Source organism: Diabrotica undecimpunctata, chromosome 2 (assembly GCF_040954645.1).
Source record: "Diabrotica undecimpunctata isolate CICGRU chromosome 2, icDiaUnde3, whole genome shotgun sequence".
In the NCBI taxonomy this organism is placed as follows: domain Eukaryota; kingdom Metazoa; phylum Arthropoda; class Insecta; order Coleoptera; family Chrysomelidae; genus Diabrotica; species Diabrotica undecimpunctata.
In genome coordinates, this window is record NC_092804.1 from 5380211 (window position 1) to 5403060 (window position 22850).

General features: G+C 33.0%; 2 protein-coding genes across 2 annotated transcripts in view; one reads left to right on the forward strand and one right to left on the reverse strand.

The window, feature by feature from the left end:
- LOC140433150 (uncharacterized) overlaps positions 1-22850 on the reverse strand; it is a 1089409-nt gene that overhangs the window by 90096 nt on the left and 976463 nt on the right. The window lies entirely within an intron of this gene.
- Positions 457-19018, forward strand: LOC140433148 (juvenile hormone esterase-like). Its single transcript, XM_072521194.1, has 10 exons — positions 457-727; positions 3992-4129; positions 7924-8077; positions 8140-8331; positions 8565-8743; positions 9109-9244; positions 11184-11353; positions 14340-14481; positions 18032-18176; positions 18821-19018. The coding sequence occupies exons 1-10, from the start codon at positions 512-514 to the stop codon at positions 19002-19004; spliced, it is 1656 nt and encodes a 551-aa protein (XP_072377295.1). The 5' UTR covers positions 457-511; the 3' UTR covers positions 19005-19018.

A 22850-nucleotide genomic window follows, 5' to 3' on the forward strand; every position in this document is an offset into this window, starting at 1 on the left:
TTGTTTTAAATGCCAGCTTCTTCTTGCTGTTAGGCTACTTATCTGAGTTTGGACTTTACTCACTTTATTTATAGAGGATGTAAATGCTAATCCCTTGTCTATTGTATAACTTCAAAATATGCAGTCTTATTAAGTGATAGATAATGTTTAAGTACATTTAAGGTGAGAATATATCACCTGTATTACAATTATTATTTGGAACCACTTCAAAACGATATAAAACATCACACGATATTGATTTTCAAAGAAAAAATACTTTCTAAAGTATTTCTTTATTGTTATATAAAAACTTATATAAAAATATTCCTTTTACTGGAATAAACAATACCTGAAATCTATTTTTATGAACGAATACTTTAATTAGATAGTTATCATTCGTTTAAAGGAAAACCTTGGATTTTAAGATAACGATTTCAAAATATTTTGTATTTTACAAAACAAAAATAGTATAAAAATAAAAACTTACAAGCTGTTTCTTACAGAGTAAATTAATTACCTAAAGTAAGTGATCATGAGGGTGTTTAAAATTTCGCAAGTATTTTTATTAATCAGTTTAATTGCTATACACGAAATAACTGCAAAATACATTGAAAATGATGGGACTATAGTACAACTGGAGGAAGGAAAGATTCGTGGACACATCCTTAAAAGTGAGAAGGGCAACGACTATTATGCTTTCCAAGAAATTCCATATGCTGCACCACCTGTAGGAGGAAACAGATTTCAAGTAAAATTATTTTTATATTTAAAACTTCTGTACTTATCTAATTTTTTTAATAGTGTATGTATTTGCAGTTGGTATTTCGTAAAGATGCATTGTATTTAACGTTTATGGTCTGTAAGATACTTCTGTAAGTGTTGCAGACATTACAAGGCGATCATAGTAAGTATGAGAGCATACATGGAAACGGATATACTCATTAAATTGGCTAATTAAAGACGATTTTATAGACAACTATTTAGATCTGAAGATTTCCATAAGATATACTTAAGATTGCCTGAAGGCCAAACTCAGAATTAGAGTAATCATTTACCAGAAAAGAGGCAAATAAAAAGTCTAAAAAAACAAAAAGCTACACAACAGCTTAGCCCACAGCGACACTGCCACCAATATTTATTGAGTAGATTTATGAAGGAGATAGGAGCGAGATTTATAGAGAAACTAAAATTAAAAACCACAAATTATTGTAGATTGAATAGTCAATTAGATCATTAACAGAATTACTACAAACTTTAGAAGGGCAGAAGGTGGTATCAAAAATCGAATATTGGATAAAATTAAAAACTTAAGCTAACAGCAATATATTGAAACAAAATACTTGTCAATGCTTTTTTTTAGCAATTCATCTACAAGGTATTTTCTCCTCCTAAGTGCCTTCTCTGTTGAGGTTGGCGATTAATATGGCAAATTTCTCTCTGTTCTGGGCTTGATAAATTAATTCATTTCCTCTTGTGTAGGTCCAGTCTCTGAAATTAACAATAACTTTGGAAAAATCTTTACTGTCTTCTGCTGTTTAAATGGGATCTTCTAGTCCAACCAATTGTCTGATATTTTTTTCATCCACGAAGAATATTTTTCTTCCAGTGCCTCGTCTTCTTGGTATTTTACCTATTATATTTTCGTCTTTCTTTTTATTCATTATAGATATTCTTAACTCGATATTATTTTTATATCGAAGTTAATAATTTAAAGCTAAACTTATCTCTTCAGAAGCTTTAATTTATTTAAGCGTCTTAAGTGTCCATATTTCCATTCTATAAAATAATATTGACTATACATAACATCATACAAATATAAGATACTGTATGCAATCTAGATATATGGATTCTACTAAATAGGGACTATGACGAAAGTAGTAATAATTTTACAAATAAAAAATATGCACATCCAATTAAATGAGCTCAAGAGTGTAACCCTTTTATAAATATACAATACAATTTTTTTAATAAATATTTTAAATATATTTAAAAACGAAAGTTAACAAATGTCTACGAAGAATTGTTCGTATATTCTGGCCTTACACCATCAGAAACGACGATCTGCTACACCTGACCGAACAAAAGAGGGTACAAAATGAAATTAAGTCCAGAAAGTGGGGTTGGATCGGTCACACACTCCGAAAAAATAGTTGCAGTATCGCAAAGACTGCCCTAGAGTGGAATCCCCAAGGGAAAAGAAAAAGAGGTCGCCCAGTACAAACTTGGAGAAGATCCATCATGGACGAGATAAGAGGCCAAGGAAAGTCTTGGAATGAGGTGAAGGCCTTAGCGCAAAATAGAACCCGATGGCGCGTTTTCACTGAAGCTCTATGCTCCACTTAGTAGTTCAAGAACCTTATATATATATATATATATATATATATATATATATATATATATATATATATATATATATATATATAAAAACGAAAGAGTGAAGGAGTATTTCCAGCATAATATTATTTTCTGTAAAGATCAAGAATGGAATCTGGTAGAAAAACGGCAAAAATGATAAGCAGACTAGGGAAAATAATAATATATTTGAAAATATATTAAATAGTAGCTTCCTTGATTTAACAGAAGTAGCTGAAGACTAACATAAATAAGTATTGGTGAAAAAGGAATAAAAATAAATTAATAAACATTTGTAGAATAATAAGAGTGCTGATATAAACGGGATGATCAACAAGCTTATAAAGAAGTTATACATTATCTCATAATGGAAATATGGCAAAAGAAAAATATGCCGACAAAGCGGATAAGAGCAATATTAATCGATATGGAGGAAAGAAGATGTAATCATCTGTAATAATTACAGAGGAATTGCATTACAAGAAGTAGTATTAGCCTATTGTCATGTTCGTCTTTCGAATTAGAACTCGACGGGGTTTTCATTGGCAAAGATAACACCACGATTGGCAAAAATAACACCACGATTGGCCAAGATAACGGTAAAAGATAAGACAAGTATGACTTATGTATATTGTGTGAAATTTTAAGCACTCATAACAAAAACGTGCAAAAGAATACTAAAGAAAGCGACTGAGAAAAAAGATCTAAAAATTACCGACACAAAGAAGTCCTTCGATAACGGCTCTAATTAGATTCTAAGAAAGAAGGTGGCTTGGTCTACAGAGAATGCATCAAATGATAGTGATGAAGATTGGATTAAGACTAGGAATCAAGACATCAAGACAAAGAGAAGCATCTAGAATCTAATGGATGACAATGGTGGTAAATTTAGAGAAGCTCAACGTTATAAATTAAGCGAAACTGGAACGTTATGTCACTGAATACTTAACCTTATATCTTAGCCTTGGTCATAATTGTAATACACGCAAATAACAACAACAGGAATACCTATAAGCATTTATCGTTCCACAAAGCCTTTTAAGATATTAAAAAGGAGGTCACCCTATTGATAAGTGTATCCAAATAAAAGATATATCAGTCAGTAAAATGCATCTTCAAAAGACATTCTGGAAAAAAAGGTAACCGTACAGAACAAGTAGATGTATTTTTTTACTTAGGATTACCGATGAACGATAATTTATCTTAAATAAATAAAATAATAAAACAAAAAAAGAAGAATATCATCATAATAACAGTTATAACCACTTATGCTCCCAGCTCCAAAACGCAATAAAATCTTGGAAAATTGAACATAAGGATGAGGAAATGTTAGAGTGCTCTAATAGAAAGCTGTTGAAAACATAGAATATTTGATCTAAAGATTAAAAAATACCGTTTGTATATAATGTTTTGTATAATATTTATTACAAAAGTTTCAATAAAGACACATAAAGGTGTCTACTTTCTGTCATCCAAACTATATAGGCGTTACATAGCGATACCCTTTTGTTAAGTAAATAGTCTTCTTCAAAAGCTCTCCTTTTTTCTCTCCGAGCCTGTCTGTAATCTGGCGTTGACTGGAGATTTTTATTAAACATAAAATACGCGTGTGGTGATCAATGTTATCTTCCATTTTAATTAGTATTGTATTTTGTTGCAGCTAGCCAAACCGCCGAAGCCTTGGACTGATGTTCTTAATACCACTAGAAATACCAAGATTTGTTATCAAGCCCCATCACCATACAGCAACCTTGAACCAAGTGAAGATTGTTTATATATTAATGTTTACTCGCCTCAAGTAAGTATTATTTAATTTAGATTAAATGGTATTTTTGAATACAATAAAAATTAAATTCCTAGATTATATAGGGGTGAAGAGCTAGTTTGCGTCCGTAGTAGAATACTACACGTGCAACCATAATAACGCTAAATGAACTAGCACATACTGGCAGTCAGACAATCCTTAGGATCTCCTGACCAAACAACACCTCCAACGAAAGATGATAAACAAATTAAACGGCCCTTGTGAGGACCGCACAACCAGACCAATCGGACCTATAGTTCGAATTTGCCATATAAACATATAAGGCATAAGCTATGCTAAAAACCAGTTTTTATCAAAACTAATACAAGATGACAGCATTGACTTAGTTCGCTATAGTTAGCTATACAGGAAACCCACTGCGAAACAGAGAAGCAACTATAAAAAAGTGGCAAAATACCGAGCTATGAACTATTAGGCGCAACTTACCACCGAACATACAGCACAGCCACATATGTCAAAGAAGAATTGAAAATGCTTTGCTAATCTCTACTTCCACTGAGGACTGTATTTATAATGTGGTCACAAAAAGCGCTAGCATTACCGTGTCCAACATTTACAAGCCACCTACTACGTCTTGGCCAGCCCAAGCAATTGAAGTACATCCTCACCCTGCTGTATACGTTGAAGATTACAATAGCCATCACGAACAGTGAAAGTACAAAAATAGTGATGAGAATGGGAATGCTTTAATAAAATGCTGTACCTTTTGTTTGATGCCAAAGATCGACCAACCTTCAGATCCGCGGCATGGAGGCTGGAATACAACCCCGACCTATGCTTCGTCTCGACCGACAACAAAGACTTACCTCTAGGGCTTCACGAAGAGTTCTAACTAATTTCCCACACAGCCAACATCGACCAGTAATAATAGAAGTAGGGACGCAAATCCCTTTAATTAGTTCTATCCCACGTCCAAGATCGAATTTTAAAAAGGCCAACTGGATTGACTTCTCTACGGATCTGGATAAATGCCTAGGATGGATTACACCTAATATCAAAAACTACCACAGATTTTGTTGGTGCCGTGCTAAGTGTAGCCAAAAAACACATACCAAGAGACTATCGCAAAGAATATATCCCTGGCTGCTCGGAAAATCGCGAAGAATTATATCAGAGCTTTCTTGAAACTGGCGACCAAGAAATAGCTGATGAACTACTGTACAGCCTAGACGCCGCTAGAAGCCATAAGTGGACAGAAATAGTAGAAAGTCTAAACTTCCAGAAATCAAGCAGACATGCATGGTCATTACTAAAAAAATTAGGGAGTGGTGTCCGTACGAAACGCCGAGAGGCAGCCGTAAAGCCAGATGCCGTAGTATCACATATAGTAAAAACATCCAGGGTACCAAAGGATAAAGCACACATCATCTACGTAAAGAGAGAACTTAAAACTTTAAAACATGTAGCCACAGAAACGGAGCTTTCTCTCCCCTTCACCAGCGAAGACATATCAGAGGCTCTTAAAGACGTTAAGCCAGCAAAAGCACCAGGATTTAATAATATTCACCCTGAATTCCTAATAAATTGTGGCAAGTATACAAAAGTTTGGCTGGCTCGATTTATCACAGACATCATGGAAACTGGAAATATTCCACAAGAACTAAAGCGCTCTAAGATAATAGCCATACTAAAACCATAGCCACCAGGCAAACCCGCCGACAACCTAAAAAACTACAGACCAATTCCGCTTCTCTTTGCCATCTACACACTATTAGAGAGTCTTCTATATAATAGAATCAGTTCAGAACTGTTCCAGGTGATCCCAGTCGAACAAGCTGGTTTTCTACCAGAACGAAGCTGCGCGGACCAGGTAATGTCACTCACCACCTACATCGAAGCAGGTTTCCAAAGAAGACTAAAAACTTACCGGCATTTATTGACCTCTCGGCAGCTTACGATACAGTATGGAGAGAGGGCCTTATATACAAAATTCTCCGAGCAATCCCCTGTAAACCAAAAGCACGACTAATAGATAGCATGCTCATTGACCGAATGTTTCAAGTAGTGATGGGCACATATATCAGCCCACCAAAGAAACTTAAGAATGGCCTACCACAGGGGTCAGTGCTCTCTCCACTTCTATTTAGCTTATACTTAGCAGATATGCTGGAAACACAATCAAGAAAGTTCGGATACGTCGATGACTGGGCCCTCACTACACGATTCAGAACACTAGAAACGTCTGAAGAAGTTCTGACGGTAGACTTATATATATTGGGCAAATATTTCCGCAAGCGGCGACTTTAACTAAATGCATCCAAAACAGAAGTTAGTTGCTTTCACCTGAACAATAAACTTGCTGGAAAGGAACTCAACATATAGTTTGAAAATACTACAATAACAAAACACCGAAGTACCTGGGTGAAACACTAGACAGAACGCTATCATTTAAAGAGCATTTAACAAAAACTGCCCAAAAGTTGAGTACAAGAAATAACATTATACAGAAGCTCTGCGGTACCACCTGGGGAGCATCGGCTTCCACTCTCCGCTCTACTGCATTAGCCCTTGTTTCGACCGCTGAATATTGTGCTCCGGTTTGGCTACACAGTCCACACGTAAAAAAGGTCGACACTCAGCTGCACAGCCCTATGAGGATGATAGCTGGTAAAATGAACTCAACTCCTACCCAATGGCTTCCAGTATTAAGTCACATCCCACCTCCACATTTACGACGAGTTGACACACTTACACGTGAATACAAAAAGCTCATGAACAATATAAACCTGCCGATCCACCAAGATACCGAGGATGCACGAAATACCCGTCTCCGTTCTAGAAAACCACCAAATGAAAACGGCAAAAATGATACATGAGGAGTTCAACATCACGAATGCATGGTCCCAAGAATGGAACGCATGGCAAAATAACATGCCCTACATTACCCACAAGCCACCAGGTTTTGATCTTCCATGCAAAACATGGTCCACTCTAAATAGGATCTGAACCAAACATGGCAGATGTGCAAATATGCTACATAAATGGGAAAAAAACCCGTCTTCTCAATGTGACTGTAGGGAGAACCAAACCATCGAACACATTATTGAAGAGTGTCCCCCAAGATCCTACAATGGTAGCCCTGAAGACTTCCTGTTTGCAACTTCAGAGTCAATTCATTATATTAATACACTTAATGTTTGTTTGTAACTATTAAAAGTTTGTCATATACCTATATTACTAGTTTTGGTAATTTTGTTCTAAATATGTCGTAATTGCCATACGATAAATAAATAATCCTAGATTATAGTAACTTAAAATATTATATATGATCTATGGATTTTGTACATTTAGGGCCATTTTAAATGTACGTTTGGCACGTTTTTACTAAAAATATTGTAAATCACAATATTAGTTATTATTACATTATCAGTCCATCATAAGTAGTTCAATTAACTACACATTCAGTCACAATATTATATGCATATCAACAGAAAATGGTTCTATAAAATTTAAACATACTTTATAAAAGAAAACTACTGATTCTTGAACTTATTTTATGCCTATTTTATGTAAAATCTCTCTCTCCAATGGCTTTACAGTCCAAATCGAGCCTTAGCCTCCTCCAAACTCTGCCTTCAATCTTACCGGTCCCACGCCGATCGTCTCCAGGTTCTTACGTCTAGAAAATTCTGCGCGTCCACTACCTCTCCGTCCACTTCATCCTTCTACCTTTTATGTGGTCTTCCTTTTGGTCTTGCTAATTATTTTATTAAGTTACAATAAATTTGGATAAAAAGGTGAAGAATAACTAGACAAATATTTTGCAGAAACCTGGCAACAACAACCTCCTTCCTGTTTTGTTATGGATCCACGGAGGAGCATTTACTACGGGAGCTGGTACATTTGAGTACTTTGGACCAAAATATGTAATGGATACTGGCATTGTCGTCGTAACCTTTAACTACAGAATGGGAGCTTTTGGTAATTACTGCTGAGTTACATATACGTTACTTATTACGTTTAAATTTTTGTAACATTTTTAGGCTATCTTGGAACTTACGATGAAGTTATTCCTTTAAATAACGGACTTAAGGACCAAAGGTTAGCCATGGAATGGGTAAATAAAAATATTCATTTGTTTGGTGGAAATCCCGATCATGTGACTATAGTTGGTGAGAGTGCAGGATCATTGTCTATTGGGTATCATCTTTTAGGGCCATGGGAAAATGATAAACGTAAGTAACGAGTCCAAGCAAAGTGTAGGATAGTTTTTGAGTAAAAAGATATAAGTATATTGACTTATTATTATTATTATAAATACTTATGTTATTTATGATATATGTATTGGTTTATATTTAAACGTTGTCACAGTAATTTTAATTCATATTTGATTCATACTAGTTCTCCTTTTTCTTATTATTTTAATTTAATCCTATGGTAATAATTTTTTAACGTATGTTGTTTTTAGAATTGTTTCATGCTGCAATAATGCAAAGTGGAAGTACAGTGAGTGGTTTGCTTACACAGGATGATGCAACCAACACAGCCTTAGCGCTTGGTAGAGCTTTAGATCCTCACTTTACATCTAACGACACGAAGGAGTTGCTAAATGTGCTCCAGAACGCAGAAGCCGACGATATTCAAAAGGTAAGGTACTAAATTAAACAGAAATACTTGTGTTTTACATATACATGATTACATAATACCTAGTGGATGAAAATTGGATGACAGTGGTCAATATTCTTGGAATGCTTTCGGTCTTAAAATTTTTTATCATATGGCAACTTTATCATATCATTACTTTAAACAGACAAGATGATGATTTATACCAAATAAAAAATGATAAAAGGTAAGATAGATTCTTTCAATGGAAGGAAAAGAAATTTTGCAAAAGCCAGTTAAGATCCAAATTAACATTTTTCTTATACATTATATTTGCTGTCAATATAATAACAAACGGACTATGCTTACTACTTAATATATATACTATGTCATATGTCTTTTATTTACAGACGGGAATCACTGGTGGAATGTCTACAGAACTAGAAGGACCATTTTCCTATGGCGGTTTTGAAGGATTTCTCTCAGGAAATTATAAAAACGTGCCTGTACTAATCGGATTTAATTCAGAAGAAGCAGCAGGTTCTGGTAAGAAATCTTACCTGATTTCAATAGTATTTACTTTTATCGGGATATTTCTATTATGTGCACTTTGTTCATCGTTCTGTTATCTGTTAAGCACTTGTTTAAGTACTAAGGATATCAGAACATTTATTTAACAGTAAAAATATTAACAAATTATCAAAAATGTATTTTTTTTGGATTTATAGCTTGGATTACGCTTTTCTATGTACATAAATTCCAGTATATATATGGTGGAGGATATACCCTATAGATACAACATAAAAATACTATTCATTAAAAAACGCACCTCTTTCTTTTAATAAGTTTCTTTAACAAGGTTTATCCACAAGTTTTATACGAACATTTACTTGACAAACTCATCCTACGAACAAATCTTTACCACTGTTTTTATCCAAGATTTATTACTATTTCTAACGTTACCGTATTATTTTTATATATTTTACTATTTTTTATTGTTCTTGTTTCTACCTTTAGTTTGTCCTCCGGAGGCGTGTCAGCCGGGAGCTGACAGCCGTGCCGGACGCATCAAGGAATTTGGATATTGGTCAAAATACTTGGAAATTCCAAGTTTGGCCGAATCCAAATTTCTAAATGACTCGATGCAGGGAAATTCCACTTTTGCTACGTAAAACAAAGGATTTGTTTTACATAAAAGCAGGTAGATTTTCTCTCATCAGTCAGTCGAGCTTGCCTCTTCTACTGTAGACCTAGTCGGTGCTATTATTGTTCCAACTAAGTTATCGTTTTATTTCTGATTTCCTATATACCATTTTTATTTTAGCATTATTGTATATTCAGACCTTTTCAGATTAGAATATTACATTGATCTATATTTGTTCATGTACTGATTGTTTGATATTTTATTTGATTATTTCGATTGTTTACTTTTCTTGTATTTTGTGTCTAAGTTGTTCTTCCGTAAGTTAAGAACACTTAGAAATATTTATCTTGCTTTTTCTATTTTATATTTTGATTTGTACTTTGTCTAAGTAGTTCTTTCCGGTAAGTCAAAGTACTCTTAGAAATATTTCTCTGAATATTTGACTTGTTATTTTAATTGTGCGTCTAAGCCGTTTTTTTCCGGTAAGTCAAAAGAATACTTAAATAGAAAAGAAATATTTTCATAATCATTGTTGCATTATTATTTCCGATATTTTATTTAAGATATTTTCTTCTTTAAGTTAAGAAAATACTTAACACATTTGTCTCTTTCATTTTCTATTTTATGCTAAGTTGTTTCTTCCGTAAGTCAAGAAACACTTAGAAACATTTTTCTTTGCATTATATTTTTATACCATTTAATTTATTTGTTTACTAAGTTATTCCTTCCGTAAGTCAAGGAATACTTAGATCATTTTTACCTATCTGTTTTCCATTTTTGCTCTGTTACTTTGTAACTGTTCCTTGGAACCGTTACCTATAACAGATATTTGTCACTGGAACTGTTATTTATAACAGCGGTGGTATTTAACCTTTCTACCAGCGACAAACCAAAGATGGTGAATACCCGATCCAATTCTGGGGATAGGAAGAAGCCCGAAGAGCCGGCGATGAGTCCTACAGGCCCAAATGCCCCCTCTCGGCAACAAGTTCTTCGTATATAATACTTCTACTAATTTTTTTCTTCCCCTACTACTCACAGTTTTTCAGGTGTAAGTGTGATTCTGGTTAGTTTTTTTCTTTATACTTTTGGGGATCCTTCTATTCTTCACGGTTTTTTTTATAATAGTCCTCAACCATGTGATAATTTCTGGTGCTCAGAAGTCAGTAACAACAAAACAACAAACTTCTGAATCAATTTAATTTCCAAAACAAATAGGCTTTCAGCCTTACGCCAACCAACAAACAGGTTTAGCTAATTTATATTTTGCTTGTAACATACATATTATTTTTTCCCTCTTAATTGTTATGATTTTATAAACCACATCATTATTATTTTTAGCTCTATCAAAAGACGAAGACGTATTACAATTGGTAGATGAAAATCCAAGCCTACTCATTGATGACAGAATAAATATGTCTCCTGAAGACAGAGCAATTGTTGGTAATTTAAGAAAACAATTATACACTTCTAATACTAGTTTTGTGGAAGATTTTGGTGCTTTTATAAGGGTAAGAATCAAATATAAATTTAAATCAGTTATTCTGTATTGACACATGTGGAATGTATGTTAAGACTAATCACGCGAAATAATTTCAACAGTGTATCTATTTAGTAGTATCATCATTAAGAAATAATGAAGGCTATGTATAGATATTTATAACTGTACCAATATCGCCCAGTTTACTTATAATGCATTATTTAACAAGTAACTTAAATCGCTAGACCTTAAAAAGTAAAGAAGCTTTAGAGGTCTTAGAGGTTTATCTCAAAAAAAAATTGTGGTAATTTATTGACTGAAGTAACTGGCTTACAATTGGACTGGACATCTAAATTTTTTTTTCCACCATTTGCATCAGCACATTACAGCTCTCCAATCTTCAACACTTCAAAATCCACAAGGAAAATAATTCCTGCAGCTGGCTGTATACCACGTATTACAAAAAGAGGTTAATTTTTGTAAATGGGTATATTTTATAAAAACCCTTAAAATGGCTACATCAAAAACACGAACGAACACTCAACAGTTCCATCATCAGGGTAAAAATACCTAAAATAAGTATAAACCATTTAATTAAAGCAAACGTGGTTTAAAATTTTGACTAAGGTTAAAAAAGCAAAATGGTTATACTTACAGCTTACCATGCCTGAGCCACCAAAATATTAGGGTAAAAACCCTTTAAAATATATAATGTTACCAAAGATTGTACATGATGTTGTTAATATTATTTGATTTTAATATTTTAATTAAATTTTACTTCAGGTACAATAATTAAACGTCAACACCTTAATCCTTTTCAACAATTGTTGCTTTTAAACAACCATTCTCTTTACACTATTGTCACAACCATCCCTCCCAATTTTACCGACCCTATTGTTAACTTCATAACCATCCATATCTATCATACCTCACTATTTCATCATTTTTACACTCTTTACCTTTACATCATATTCCTGTCCATTCTTCTTTCTTTTGCTATTTCTCTGTCATTTCATATATCTACCATCCACTCATTAGTTCTAAACTCAGTAACCATTTAAACATAACCCAACAATTTATCAGAATTCACTATTTCCCACTTTACCAAAACCCTTAATCAACCATTGCTTCCCTCTCTTAGTCAACAACTTAGTACAGCACACTCACAAATAAAATTTCAGGCTTTTATATACCGAATTTAATACAACCAAAATATATTTTGTTCAGGGTGCCAGATGCTTTAAGCATGAAGGACCTCTATTATCTCTAATTTGTTGATTAACTCATTTATTTTCCTTTAACCCCCTTCCCTTTATTCTTTAGTCATTTCCTTTACTTTTATTCTTATCAAGTCTCTGAGAAGCTTAGCCTTTTCTATTTTAAATTAATTCCATATGTTATAACTTTAATTCCTTCAGCCGGAAGATTTTTAATCCCTTTTCTCAATTTATTGAACTCACTTATATTAACATTTTTTACCATACGAGCAGTATTAAACAATTTTATTTAAATATGAAGTCTTACATTAGCTACAAATATATACTATTCAATTTTACCTTGTCCTAGATGTGAGCAACATAAAAGGACAATTCCATATATCTAAGCTAATTTGTCACAAATTACACTTTTTAGACCACACTCCATACGACAAAGAGTAATATAAGCTGCCTAATGCATACGTCATTCTCTTAAACATGACCTTTAACAACATCAGTAATTTTACATCTTTTATATCCAATATTAAATAATTAAAAATTTTTAAATCCCAACACCTGGATTGCTGTTATCATTTTTAACATCATCAAAGTTTTGAATCTTTTGGCTGTAGTAATGCTATGTCTAACTAATATTGTTTCATGGTACATTGACATTTTGTTTTCGACACCGTTCATGGGTATCTTGTCAATCAGTTACCAGCTGAAGTCCGTTTGAAGAGGTTTACTCTACGGACACTGGAACTCACTTAAAGCATGGGTGTATGTTACCTGAAGTAAAATTTAATTAAAATATTAAACATCAAATAATATTAACAACATCATGTACAATCTTTGGTAACATTATATATTTTAAAGGGTTTTTACCCTAATACTTTGGTGGCTCGGGCATGGTAACCTGTAAGTATAACCATTTTGCTTTTTTAACCTTAGTCAAAATTTTAAACCACGTTTGCTTTAATTAAATGGTTTATACTTATTTTAGGTATTTTTAACCTGATGATAGAACTGTTGTTCCGAAAACGTTCGTGTTTTTGATGTAGCCCTTTAAGGGTTTTTATAAAATATACCCATTTACAAAGATTAACCTCTTTTTTTTTCTTTAACACTTCGTTCTTAGATGTTTATTATTTTTTCTTGATTTTTGTTTATATTTCGCTTCCGTACAGGACTGTGAATTGGATCATTGTTCCTTTAGTCTCAATTTTGCCTCTCTGGAGATGTTTTTTGTGCTTAGTAGTTTGTGTAGAGTTTCCGACCTTCTTCTTTCCTCTTTAAATCCACTTCTCGATAGCTTAGTTCTTTTCCCTTTACTTGTTAGAGTTACCATTAGATACTCAAACTCCGTCACCTTTTAGAAGAGATTCAACAAGAAATTGAATATTGTTGTGGACAGAGGATCTTCCTACTTTAGTCTCCTTCAAATTGTCCTGTTAGGCTTACTTCTATCCTGACTCTAGTGTCATCTTTTAATAAAGTCAGTTTTACTAGTCTGATATCCGTGCCTACGGATGTTGTACGAAGAGTAACGGGGAGCTGAACTAAATTTGTAGCGAAAAATTAATTACTAAATAAAATTTATAAGCAGAAGTGAAATATTTTATCCATATACCTAGTTTTTTGATAATTATTGTATTTGATGAGATCGCTGAAATTCTTTTTTAATAAATGATTTATTAAATTCGTTATGAAGTGTTAGGTTGTTGGCTTAAGAGCATCTACTGGAGTACCACTTCCTACTATCATCTTCCAATGCAGAAAATAAAAAAATAAAAATAACTAATAAATCAATATCTTTTTAAGCATTTAAGTGACAAGATATTCATTAACGGAATATGCAAACAAGTTGAATTAGCATCTGCCAATGTCCCATATTACTTCTACCGATTTGCCTACAAAGGAGAATTAGGACAATTTATGTCAGTGCTACCATATTTACCACCAGGTAAAGTATTATTTTAAATACAGCTTTGTGATTTAAAGAAAATTTACCATTATTGTATTAGCTTCAGCTTTTTTCTGTAAAATGTTAAGATACATAACATTGAAATGAGGATATTTATTTTGTATAAGGATGAGGCTTTTGCTCTTGATGTAATATTCTGTTTATGATGCTTTTTATATAAATTTTACACAAATAAACAATTATCAAATAATATATTCTACGATCTCGACCTAATACATATTAAATAATATTTTATAGTGGCTATCTAAACTACACGAGTCAAAACATGCATAGAATCTGGTCCATTTCCGTAGACTATCATACGTAGTCAATTTGACTTAGCCACTGGCGTAACATGAACCAGGTGCTTCACCCAGCGATGTGTATATTGACATAGACCGAGCAGTCTGTAGAGCTAAGTTACAATACCATCTTTTTTTTCCGTTGTTAATTATTATGTCTCTATCTGACATCAAAGTATAGCATCGTATCTTTTTGATCAAAAAAGAGAAAGAGAGAGCAAGTTGGGAGTTTCAATGCGATAGAGAGAGACAAATCGAACAACCGCAAAAGATATTGTAGTCACTGTTCCTTGCTGTTATGCTTAGTCCTATAATATATATGCCCGATATAATTGAATGCTGCGCGATAGTGTTTAAACGTAGCATTTCTACGTTGTTGAATTCGATTCTATCGATTCCGTTAAAATTTATCATTTTGCGATTCGATTCGTCATAAGACGTGTTAAAAAACCCACAAGGAATCTAAGTTCCTGTAGTTGGCTGTATACCATATTCGCTCCGTGCGTGACCATGGTAGGGGTACCTTGAAACGATGCCAGCGTGCGTAGCGGTGAAATATGACAAAATTGGAATCATGGAATCTTTTTACGCATAAATTTTATCAGAAATGTGTGCAAATACATGTTGCGTATTTAATTGTGCTAATCATAGCAAAAATAGTAAGTGTAGTTTTTATAGGTTCCCAAAGATTACATATCAATTAGAGAAAAGAAAAAGATATATCCGTGCTATTAATATAAAAAAGTAAATATCACATAACCTCATTTTTAAGCAATTGAAATAGGAAATATTTAAATAATTTACCTTAAATGATATTTTATAAGGCTTCAAGCTAACTGCAGAGTGCCTGACGACTTTAGCTTTTATATCATACCTTTTACTATTACTGTTTTTAATTATAAATATGCTCTTTCACGTGAAAAACTTGATTTGCCAGTACTAGATTTTTCCCTTTCTTTTCCGTTTGGTGTTAAAAAGATATATTATGATGAATTTTAAGAAACCCAGTTTTTAATACTACATTTATTTTGTACATAAACTGAAAAAATATAATTAAAAAGTTAATTATTAATAATTGTCAATCTCGCCTGTATTTACCAATGTCAAACAAATGTCATAGATTTAACCTGAAAATGAGTATGTCCAAAACAGTCAGATAAAGGCGGTAGGTGTCGCGTCAGTCACGCACGGAGCGAATATAACAAAAAAATTTATTAAAAACCATTTATAAAAGGTATATAATTTAAAAACCCAATCGGGCCATATTACAAAACGTTTTGGAATCCATATTCCATCATCAGTGCACCTAAAAAGTACATAACCACTTAACTAAAAATAACGTGAGATTTAAATTTTGACCAATTGTTAGTCAAAACGCAGATAAAGTTGGTAATTCGCAGTACTAAAAAGGTCTTTATTATACAGCTTTTGAACGCGGCTGTATAATGAAATAGAATTAAATGTCAGGCCATGAAACATGAAAATCAAATGATAAACTTCTGTTTATCATTAAATATTAGAAATCTAAACACAAAGACCAACACAAATATACATTTAATAATATTCGTGGACAAAGACCTATGATAGATTACGTTATAATCAACAAAGATATACATCCATAGAAAATAATCGACGTAAGATGCCTCAACTTAGCTGATGTAGGTAGCGACCATAGTATTATGTAATATAAGAATCATCATGAAATACTTCACATTTAAGAAAGCGGCGCCAACACAAACAAAAATCTGGATCTAAGGACTAAATACGGAATCCACAGAATACTTATACAGAAAAACACCAGGAGAAGACAGAATACCGAACGCACTCCTAAAGTTTGGAGGACCAGACCTGACCAAACAACTACTAAAACTAATCCAAAAAATAATGAAACAAAATAAAATTCCTCAATAATGAAGATCAAGCATCCTAATACCTCTCTTCAAAAAGAGAGACAAATCAGGCCCAAAAAATTACAGAGGATAAAACTTATTAAACACAATATTAAAATTAACAATCAAACTGAAGGAAATTATAACACTAGTAGAAGAACAACAAGGTTTTTGGTCGGGAAGATTCTACACGTACGCTGTATTTATAATGCAGCAAGTGCAAGAGAAATCATTAGAATACAACAAACCGGCATATCTTTGTTTCGTAAACCTTAAGAAGGCTGTTGACCAAATTAAATTAAAGAACGTTATCCACTTATTGTACGTAAGAGAGATACCTCAAGGAATGATCAATATGATCGAAAATATCGACTAAAATATCACAATGAAAATAAAAGTAGAAGAAAAGCTAACTGACCCTATTGAAGCTGGCAATCGGATAAGACAGAGAGATTCCCTGACTGCTCTATTATTCATCCTAATTATGGATAAAATAATAAAAAAAGTAAGAATCAAAAAATGATACCAAATGGGAGAAAAATGTTTTATAAGAATCTGCTATGACGACGCAATACTACTCTCTCAAAGTGAAGATGATTTACAACGTATGCTGCACCAATTTAATATAACCTCCAGAAAATGTAACGTTAATTTCCCCAAAAAAAAAAAACGAAATGAATGGTTCTAATAGCAAATTTACTAAGATGTAAATTGGACAGGGGAGGTCAAACAATAGAACAAGTGATGGTGTTTAAATTTCTAGGCATCGCATTTCCTAGCTACGAAAATCTCGAAACAAAAGTGGAAGATCAAATAAATAAAGCAAACAGAGCCGCAGGTTTCCTAAATAAAAATTATCGGAAAAGAAATTAAAGGCAGAATTTACAAAACAGTCATCAGTCCAATGATGACATACGCGGCAAAAACACCACCTGATACAGAGAGGACAAAAACGATGTTAGAAACAGCAGAAATGAAAACAAGTAGAAAATTGTTGGTAAATACTATTAAACGATCATCTAAGCCGAATGAAAATAAGCAAAGTAGTCAGGATGACAAAAGACTGTGCCCCAATAGGAAAACCATCAGTACGAAGACTTACTGGAAATACATTGAAAATCAGACAGAGTTATGTCTACACAAAGATGAGAAAAAGCCTTAAACATATTGCGTCACACATTTTTGACTAATTTTTCTTCTGAAAATAGTTCTTACGATGTTGATGAATTATCTTAATTTTATAATACACAGTTGGTTAGAATAGAGCAAAATCCAAATATTCTTACTAAATTTTTGATCGTTTGTATTGGAAAAAAGACACAATAAAATATTTTTTGATACTATTTTTTTATTATTCAGATGTAGATACAGTTTTGCATGGTGAAGATGTTTTTTATTTATGGATGACGGATGGACTCAACAACGATCTTAGTACATTTCCAGAATTAGATCAGCTCGTTTTTCACAAGTATGTCAAACTGTGGACTAACTTTGTCAAATTTTAGTGAGTATAATTTATTTTTTAATAAATTTAAAGATTAGTTGAAATTGCAAATTATTATTTGTGTGAGGTACATAAGAGGGCTAGAACCAAAAGTTTAGATCGGTGTCAGCGCGCCACCAGTGGAAGTTTAAGTATACTCTCATAAAAAAAATTCGTAATAGGTATGTAGGATGTTTTTAAATAATGGTTATTAAAATGTTGAATTTATTTCCTAGTCTTCTTTGTTTTTCTGACAATCATTTTATGTATGGTATTATTATTTTCTTTGTATCGTGTAATGTGTATCCATATTTAATAAAACAGATGTTAACATTTTTTTCTGCTCTACCCTTTTTAATACCTTTTTTAATATTGATCCTTTTACTTTGATGTGTAATTTAGATATCTGATAGTGTTTATTGGTTTTCTATACACCTGAGTTTCATATCTAGTAACGTTCTTTCAACTTAAAACATCCAGGAGGTAGTGGAAATCGAAACTTCAACTAAATTTATTTTAAAGTAAAATTGTGGCTTACTCCATGTAAAAATAGTAAATTGTATTAGGACGACACAAGGAAATAGCTTTAGAACAATAATACAAAAATGATTAGATACTATTTAATACAAATAAAAGAATAATTTTAACATGTTTTATTATTTTAGCAATCCAACTCCGGAAGTCGATCCATTTCTGGACAACGTCATCTGGCAATCGTCTGAGCCAAGCTCATTAAGATTTCTAAATATTAATGGAACTTTAAGTATGCAAGAAAATCCAAGACAGTACAAAGCCGTTAACGAGATTATGGAAAAGTATATGCAACCACCTTTTGTAGTATTTGCTTAAATAAATATAAATTGTATTTATACAATATTTTAGTTGTAACCACATTTATGTCTCGTTCCTGAGTTCACAGAGTGTAAATATGAAACACAAAACTAAACTGAATATAGTAAGAAAAATAGACAAGCTAATAATAACAATTGACTCATACCACAATATATATTTATGTAAAAATTCAATCATCTATTATTCTTCACGCCTAGTGGATATCATCTTGATCTTTTGCAAAGATTATTGGATCGTCTGCATCTAAAGCAAGCCTACAGATGTCCCAGAAATGACATTAAGATTGTATTAGGTATCATAAATGCAAGAATAGGAAGAAGAGCGAGCTTTCATGCCCACAATAGGAAAGCATAGCCTACACAATATTGTAACGAAATATTTTGCTTACCATAGGGTAAGAAAAATAGGGGTACTTATAAAATTGGGGAAAGAAACTAATGGGGGAAACAGGGGTTAGTTGGAGAGCTGGGGTCGTGGATACGTGAACGACAAGGGTTCGGATTTGGGCAGCTAAAAAAAATGGAATAAAGGGGTTACTTACGTAAATCTCCTGGAACAAAAACGAAACAAAGACAAGAAGAAATACCTCTAGCTATTTAAATGGGGACGCCACTTCGAAGAAAACTTCCTGCTGGAAGAAGGAAAGTTTCTTCCTTCCTAAAATAAAGAAACACAAACAGGTTAGGAGATTTTTCTAAAATAAATAAAAAATGGATCAGAGAAACAAATCAAAACGTTTATTTTTGTCTCATACAAACAGTTATCAAACATACAGATTGCACAAAAATTATTAAAAGTTGCAAAATACAAAATTAGAAAAAAACTTACATGTGTTGCCTGTTAACAAAGGAGATTGCTACAAAATTCTTCGAAATGGTTCCTAGGTTATCTTATTAATATGGCTAAATTAAAAATGAAGGATATCCTTGTTCATGAAAATATATAAGATTTAACTTTTTCTATAAAACATCTTTCTATACAAGCAAATTAAAAATTGTCACAATAAAAACAAATTAGAGTTAGCTGTCAGATGTCATATTTAATTTTGATGACAAAAAAACAAAAGATTGACAGCAACCACACTTAGTTTACAAAATAATTCTAATTGTTACCAATTCTTAAATTTAAGTGAAAGCAATTATTACTTTTAGCAAAAAAATGTCTGTCTAATTTGGAAAAATTTAATATATTGAATGTTACCTTATTTTCACCTATTTCACTTAACTTTGAACAACTTGCTATCTATCTCTGGGGTTAGAACTAAACAGGCAAATTCTCCACTGGAACACAGGAAACCATTTCCACAATTCAGGAACGACGATCTAATGGGGCTGTATCAAACAAACAAACAACAACAAAGCCGGTGGGACATCCTAAACAATCACCTTCCAAAATTTCTTTGGTTCCGGTATACTGCACAAATCTAGTGGTTACTCTATTCTAATCCATCATATTACGGAGAGTAATTATCACTTTTTACCGGTCTTGGAACTTAAACCATTACACAAATTTACCGGCTTGGTGATTAAAAATATCACACACCCTTCCAACTCGAATCGTCGAATCTCCTTCACCAACTCCCTTAACTCAACTGTCCCCTCGTCGGCCGGTCTTTCAAAACTAGCCACAAAATACCTCCCTCCACGCTTCTCAAACAAATTCCTTACGACTTCAAATTGTGAAAATTAACCTTGAATCTCTTCCGGAGTTAATGCGTCTCAGAGAGAAAAAGCACAATACTTGCAATATTTTTTCTAAGAACCTCTTCTCAACCGGGATATTTGGGGCCTGAATGTAAACAAATCGTTGTTCGACGACAAAAAAATTTTGAAATATTATAGTTAGAAATAACATGTACGAAATGGGGAATTTTAAATGTAAATAAAAAAGTGCTAATACCTCTTTACTACGAGATAAACAAAATAGCCCTTTTATCGATTATTTTAACGTCGTTGCAAACAGACAAAACAGGGGCGTCTTTAGAAATTTGTAACATATCAATATTTCGTAGTTAAAAGAAAAATTTAAAACGCTACAATATCAGTAGCGATAATGGATTACAACTGATAAACTTAGCACTAAATATGACAGTCGCTGGCACCTATTTTGAACAAAAGAGCATACACAAGGTTATCTGGACCTCTCCCGATAGAAGAACAACGAGTCAGATTGATCACATCTTAACAGATTCAAGGCATGGAACAGACGAAGTAAACTGCAACAGTTATAGGAAATTGATTGAAACAAAAAATGCAAAGTAATGAGCAAAAACATAGAGATGCGACAATTGAAGAAAAAAATAAAAATGTAAATAAAGAAGAACAGACAGATATAAACCCCTACTACACCAGAATAAAGGAAGACGTTGAAGCAGAATCGATAGATAAAATAGGAACAAAAATTTGTACCCGTAAAAATTATTGGTTTGAGGATAAATGCAAAAATGAAACAAGAAAAAAAAAATAAAACCTACAAAAAGATGCTTACCTGACGAACTAAAACAACTGTAGAGAATTATGAGATAAAACGAAGAGAAGAAAATGGGATACACTAATACACAAAACTTAAATATATAGAAAACCTCAACAGAAAAAAATAATTTAGAGCATTCTATAAGAAAGTTAACATCAACAGAAAGTAATTCAAGGCAACCACATGTCAATGCAGAAGTCAGAATGGCGACCCATTAACAACAAGAAGAGATATATTGAATAAATAATTGGAATACTTTAACCAGGCACTTAAGCGAAAGAGATGAGGTAAGGGGAACAGACGAGAAGAAAAAGGAACCACCAACGATTCTTGATATTAAAGATGAAGTTAAATAACTAGCCAGAAACAAATTACCCGGAATAGATATTCTCCCAGCTGAACTATATAAAAAAGGTGGCTACGGTACCATAATGGCATTACAGCAGCTTATAAAAGAAATATGGACACAGAAATCCCTCCCCAATGATTGGAATTTTGGAATACTTTGCACCATACACAAAAAAGGAGATATCTTTAAATGCTCTAACAACAGACAAATTACGCTTCTAAATGTAGGGTATTAAATATTTTCCACAGTACAATGTAACCATATGGCACCATAGTAGCATGCAGAACGGATAGTAGGAAAATATCAGGCTGGTTTTAGAAGAATATGGCATAGATACTAATCAGATATTTATAGACGACAAAGCAGCCTACTACTCTGTGAATAGAAGGAAAAGTTCAAAGCAATGAAATAGCTAGGAATACCAAATTAGTTGGTAAATTAAACAAAACCAACTTTTGAATAAGATAAATGTAGAGTATGTATAGTATAGGAACGTGTCCGTCCCAGCTTGCTGGAGGAGAAGTTCTGAATTAAATACTCACTGGCGGATATCACATAATGATTCAACCGGCTGTGATACTACGATCAGGCAGGTAAGGGGAAACCACCTAATTATATTCCCGTGACTACACCATCATAAATATATCGAATAGGTTAGATATACTTAGCGATCCGTTAGCGATCAGCTCTCGGTTGGTTCCGGGCCAACTAGTGTCAAATGGGCTACCGGACATGTGTTTGTGAGCAACCAGGCAACACATGTGAAATTGGCGCGTGGAAGAAAATCAGATTTTCAGTTAATAAAACAATGGAATAGCAACCTGGAATGTTTGAGGATTATTTCAACCAAGCAAACTGCATATACTACACCGAGAAGTCAAAAAAAGGATATAGAAATATGCGGACTTTCGGAGACCCATTGGAAAGGACAAGGACACTTCCGAACGGCAGATCATATTGTATACATATCGAAAGCAAATAACACAGGAAGAAATGGTGTTGCAATTATGGTGACTAAACAC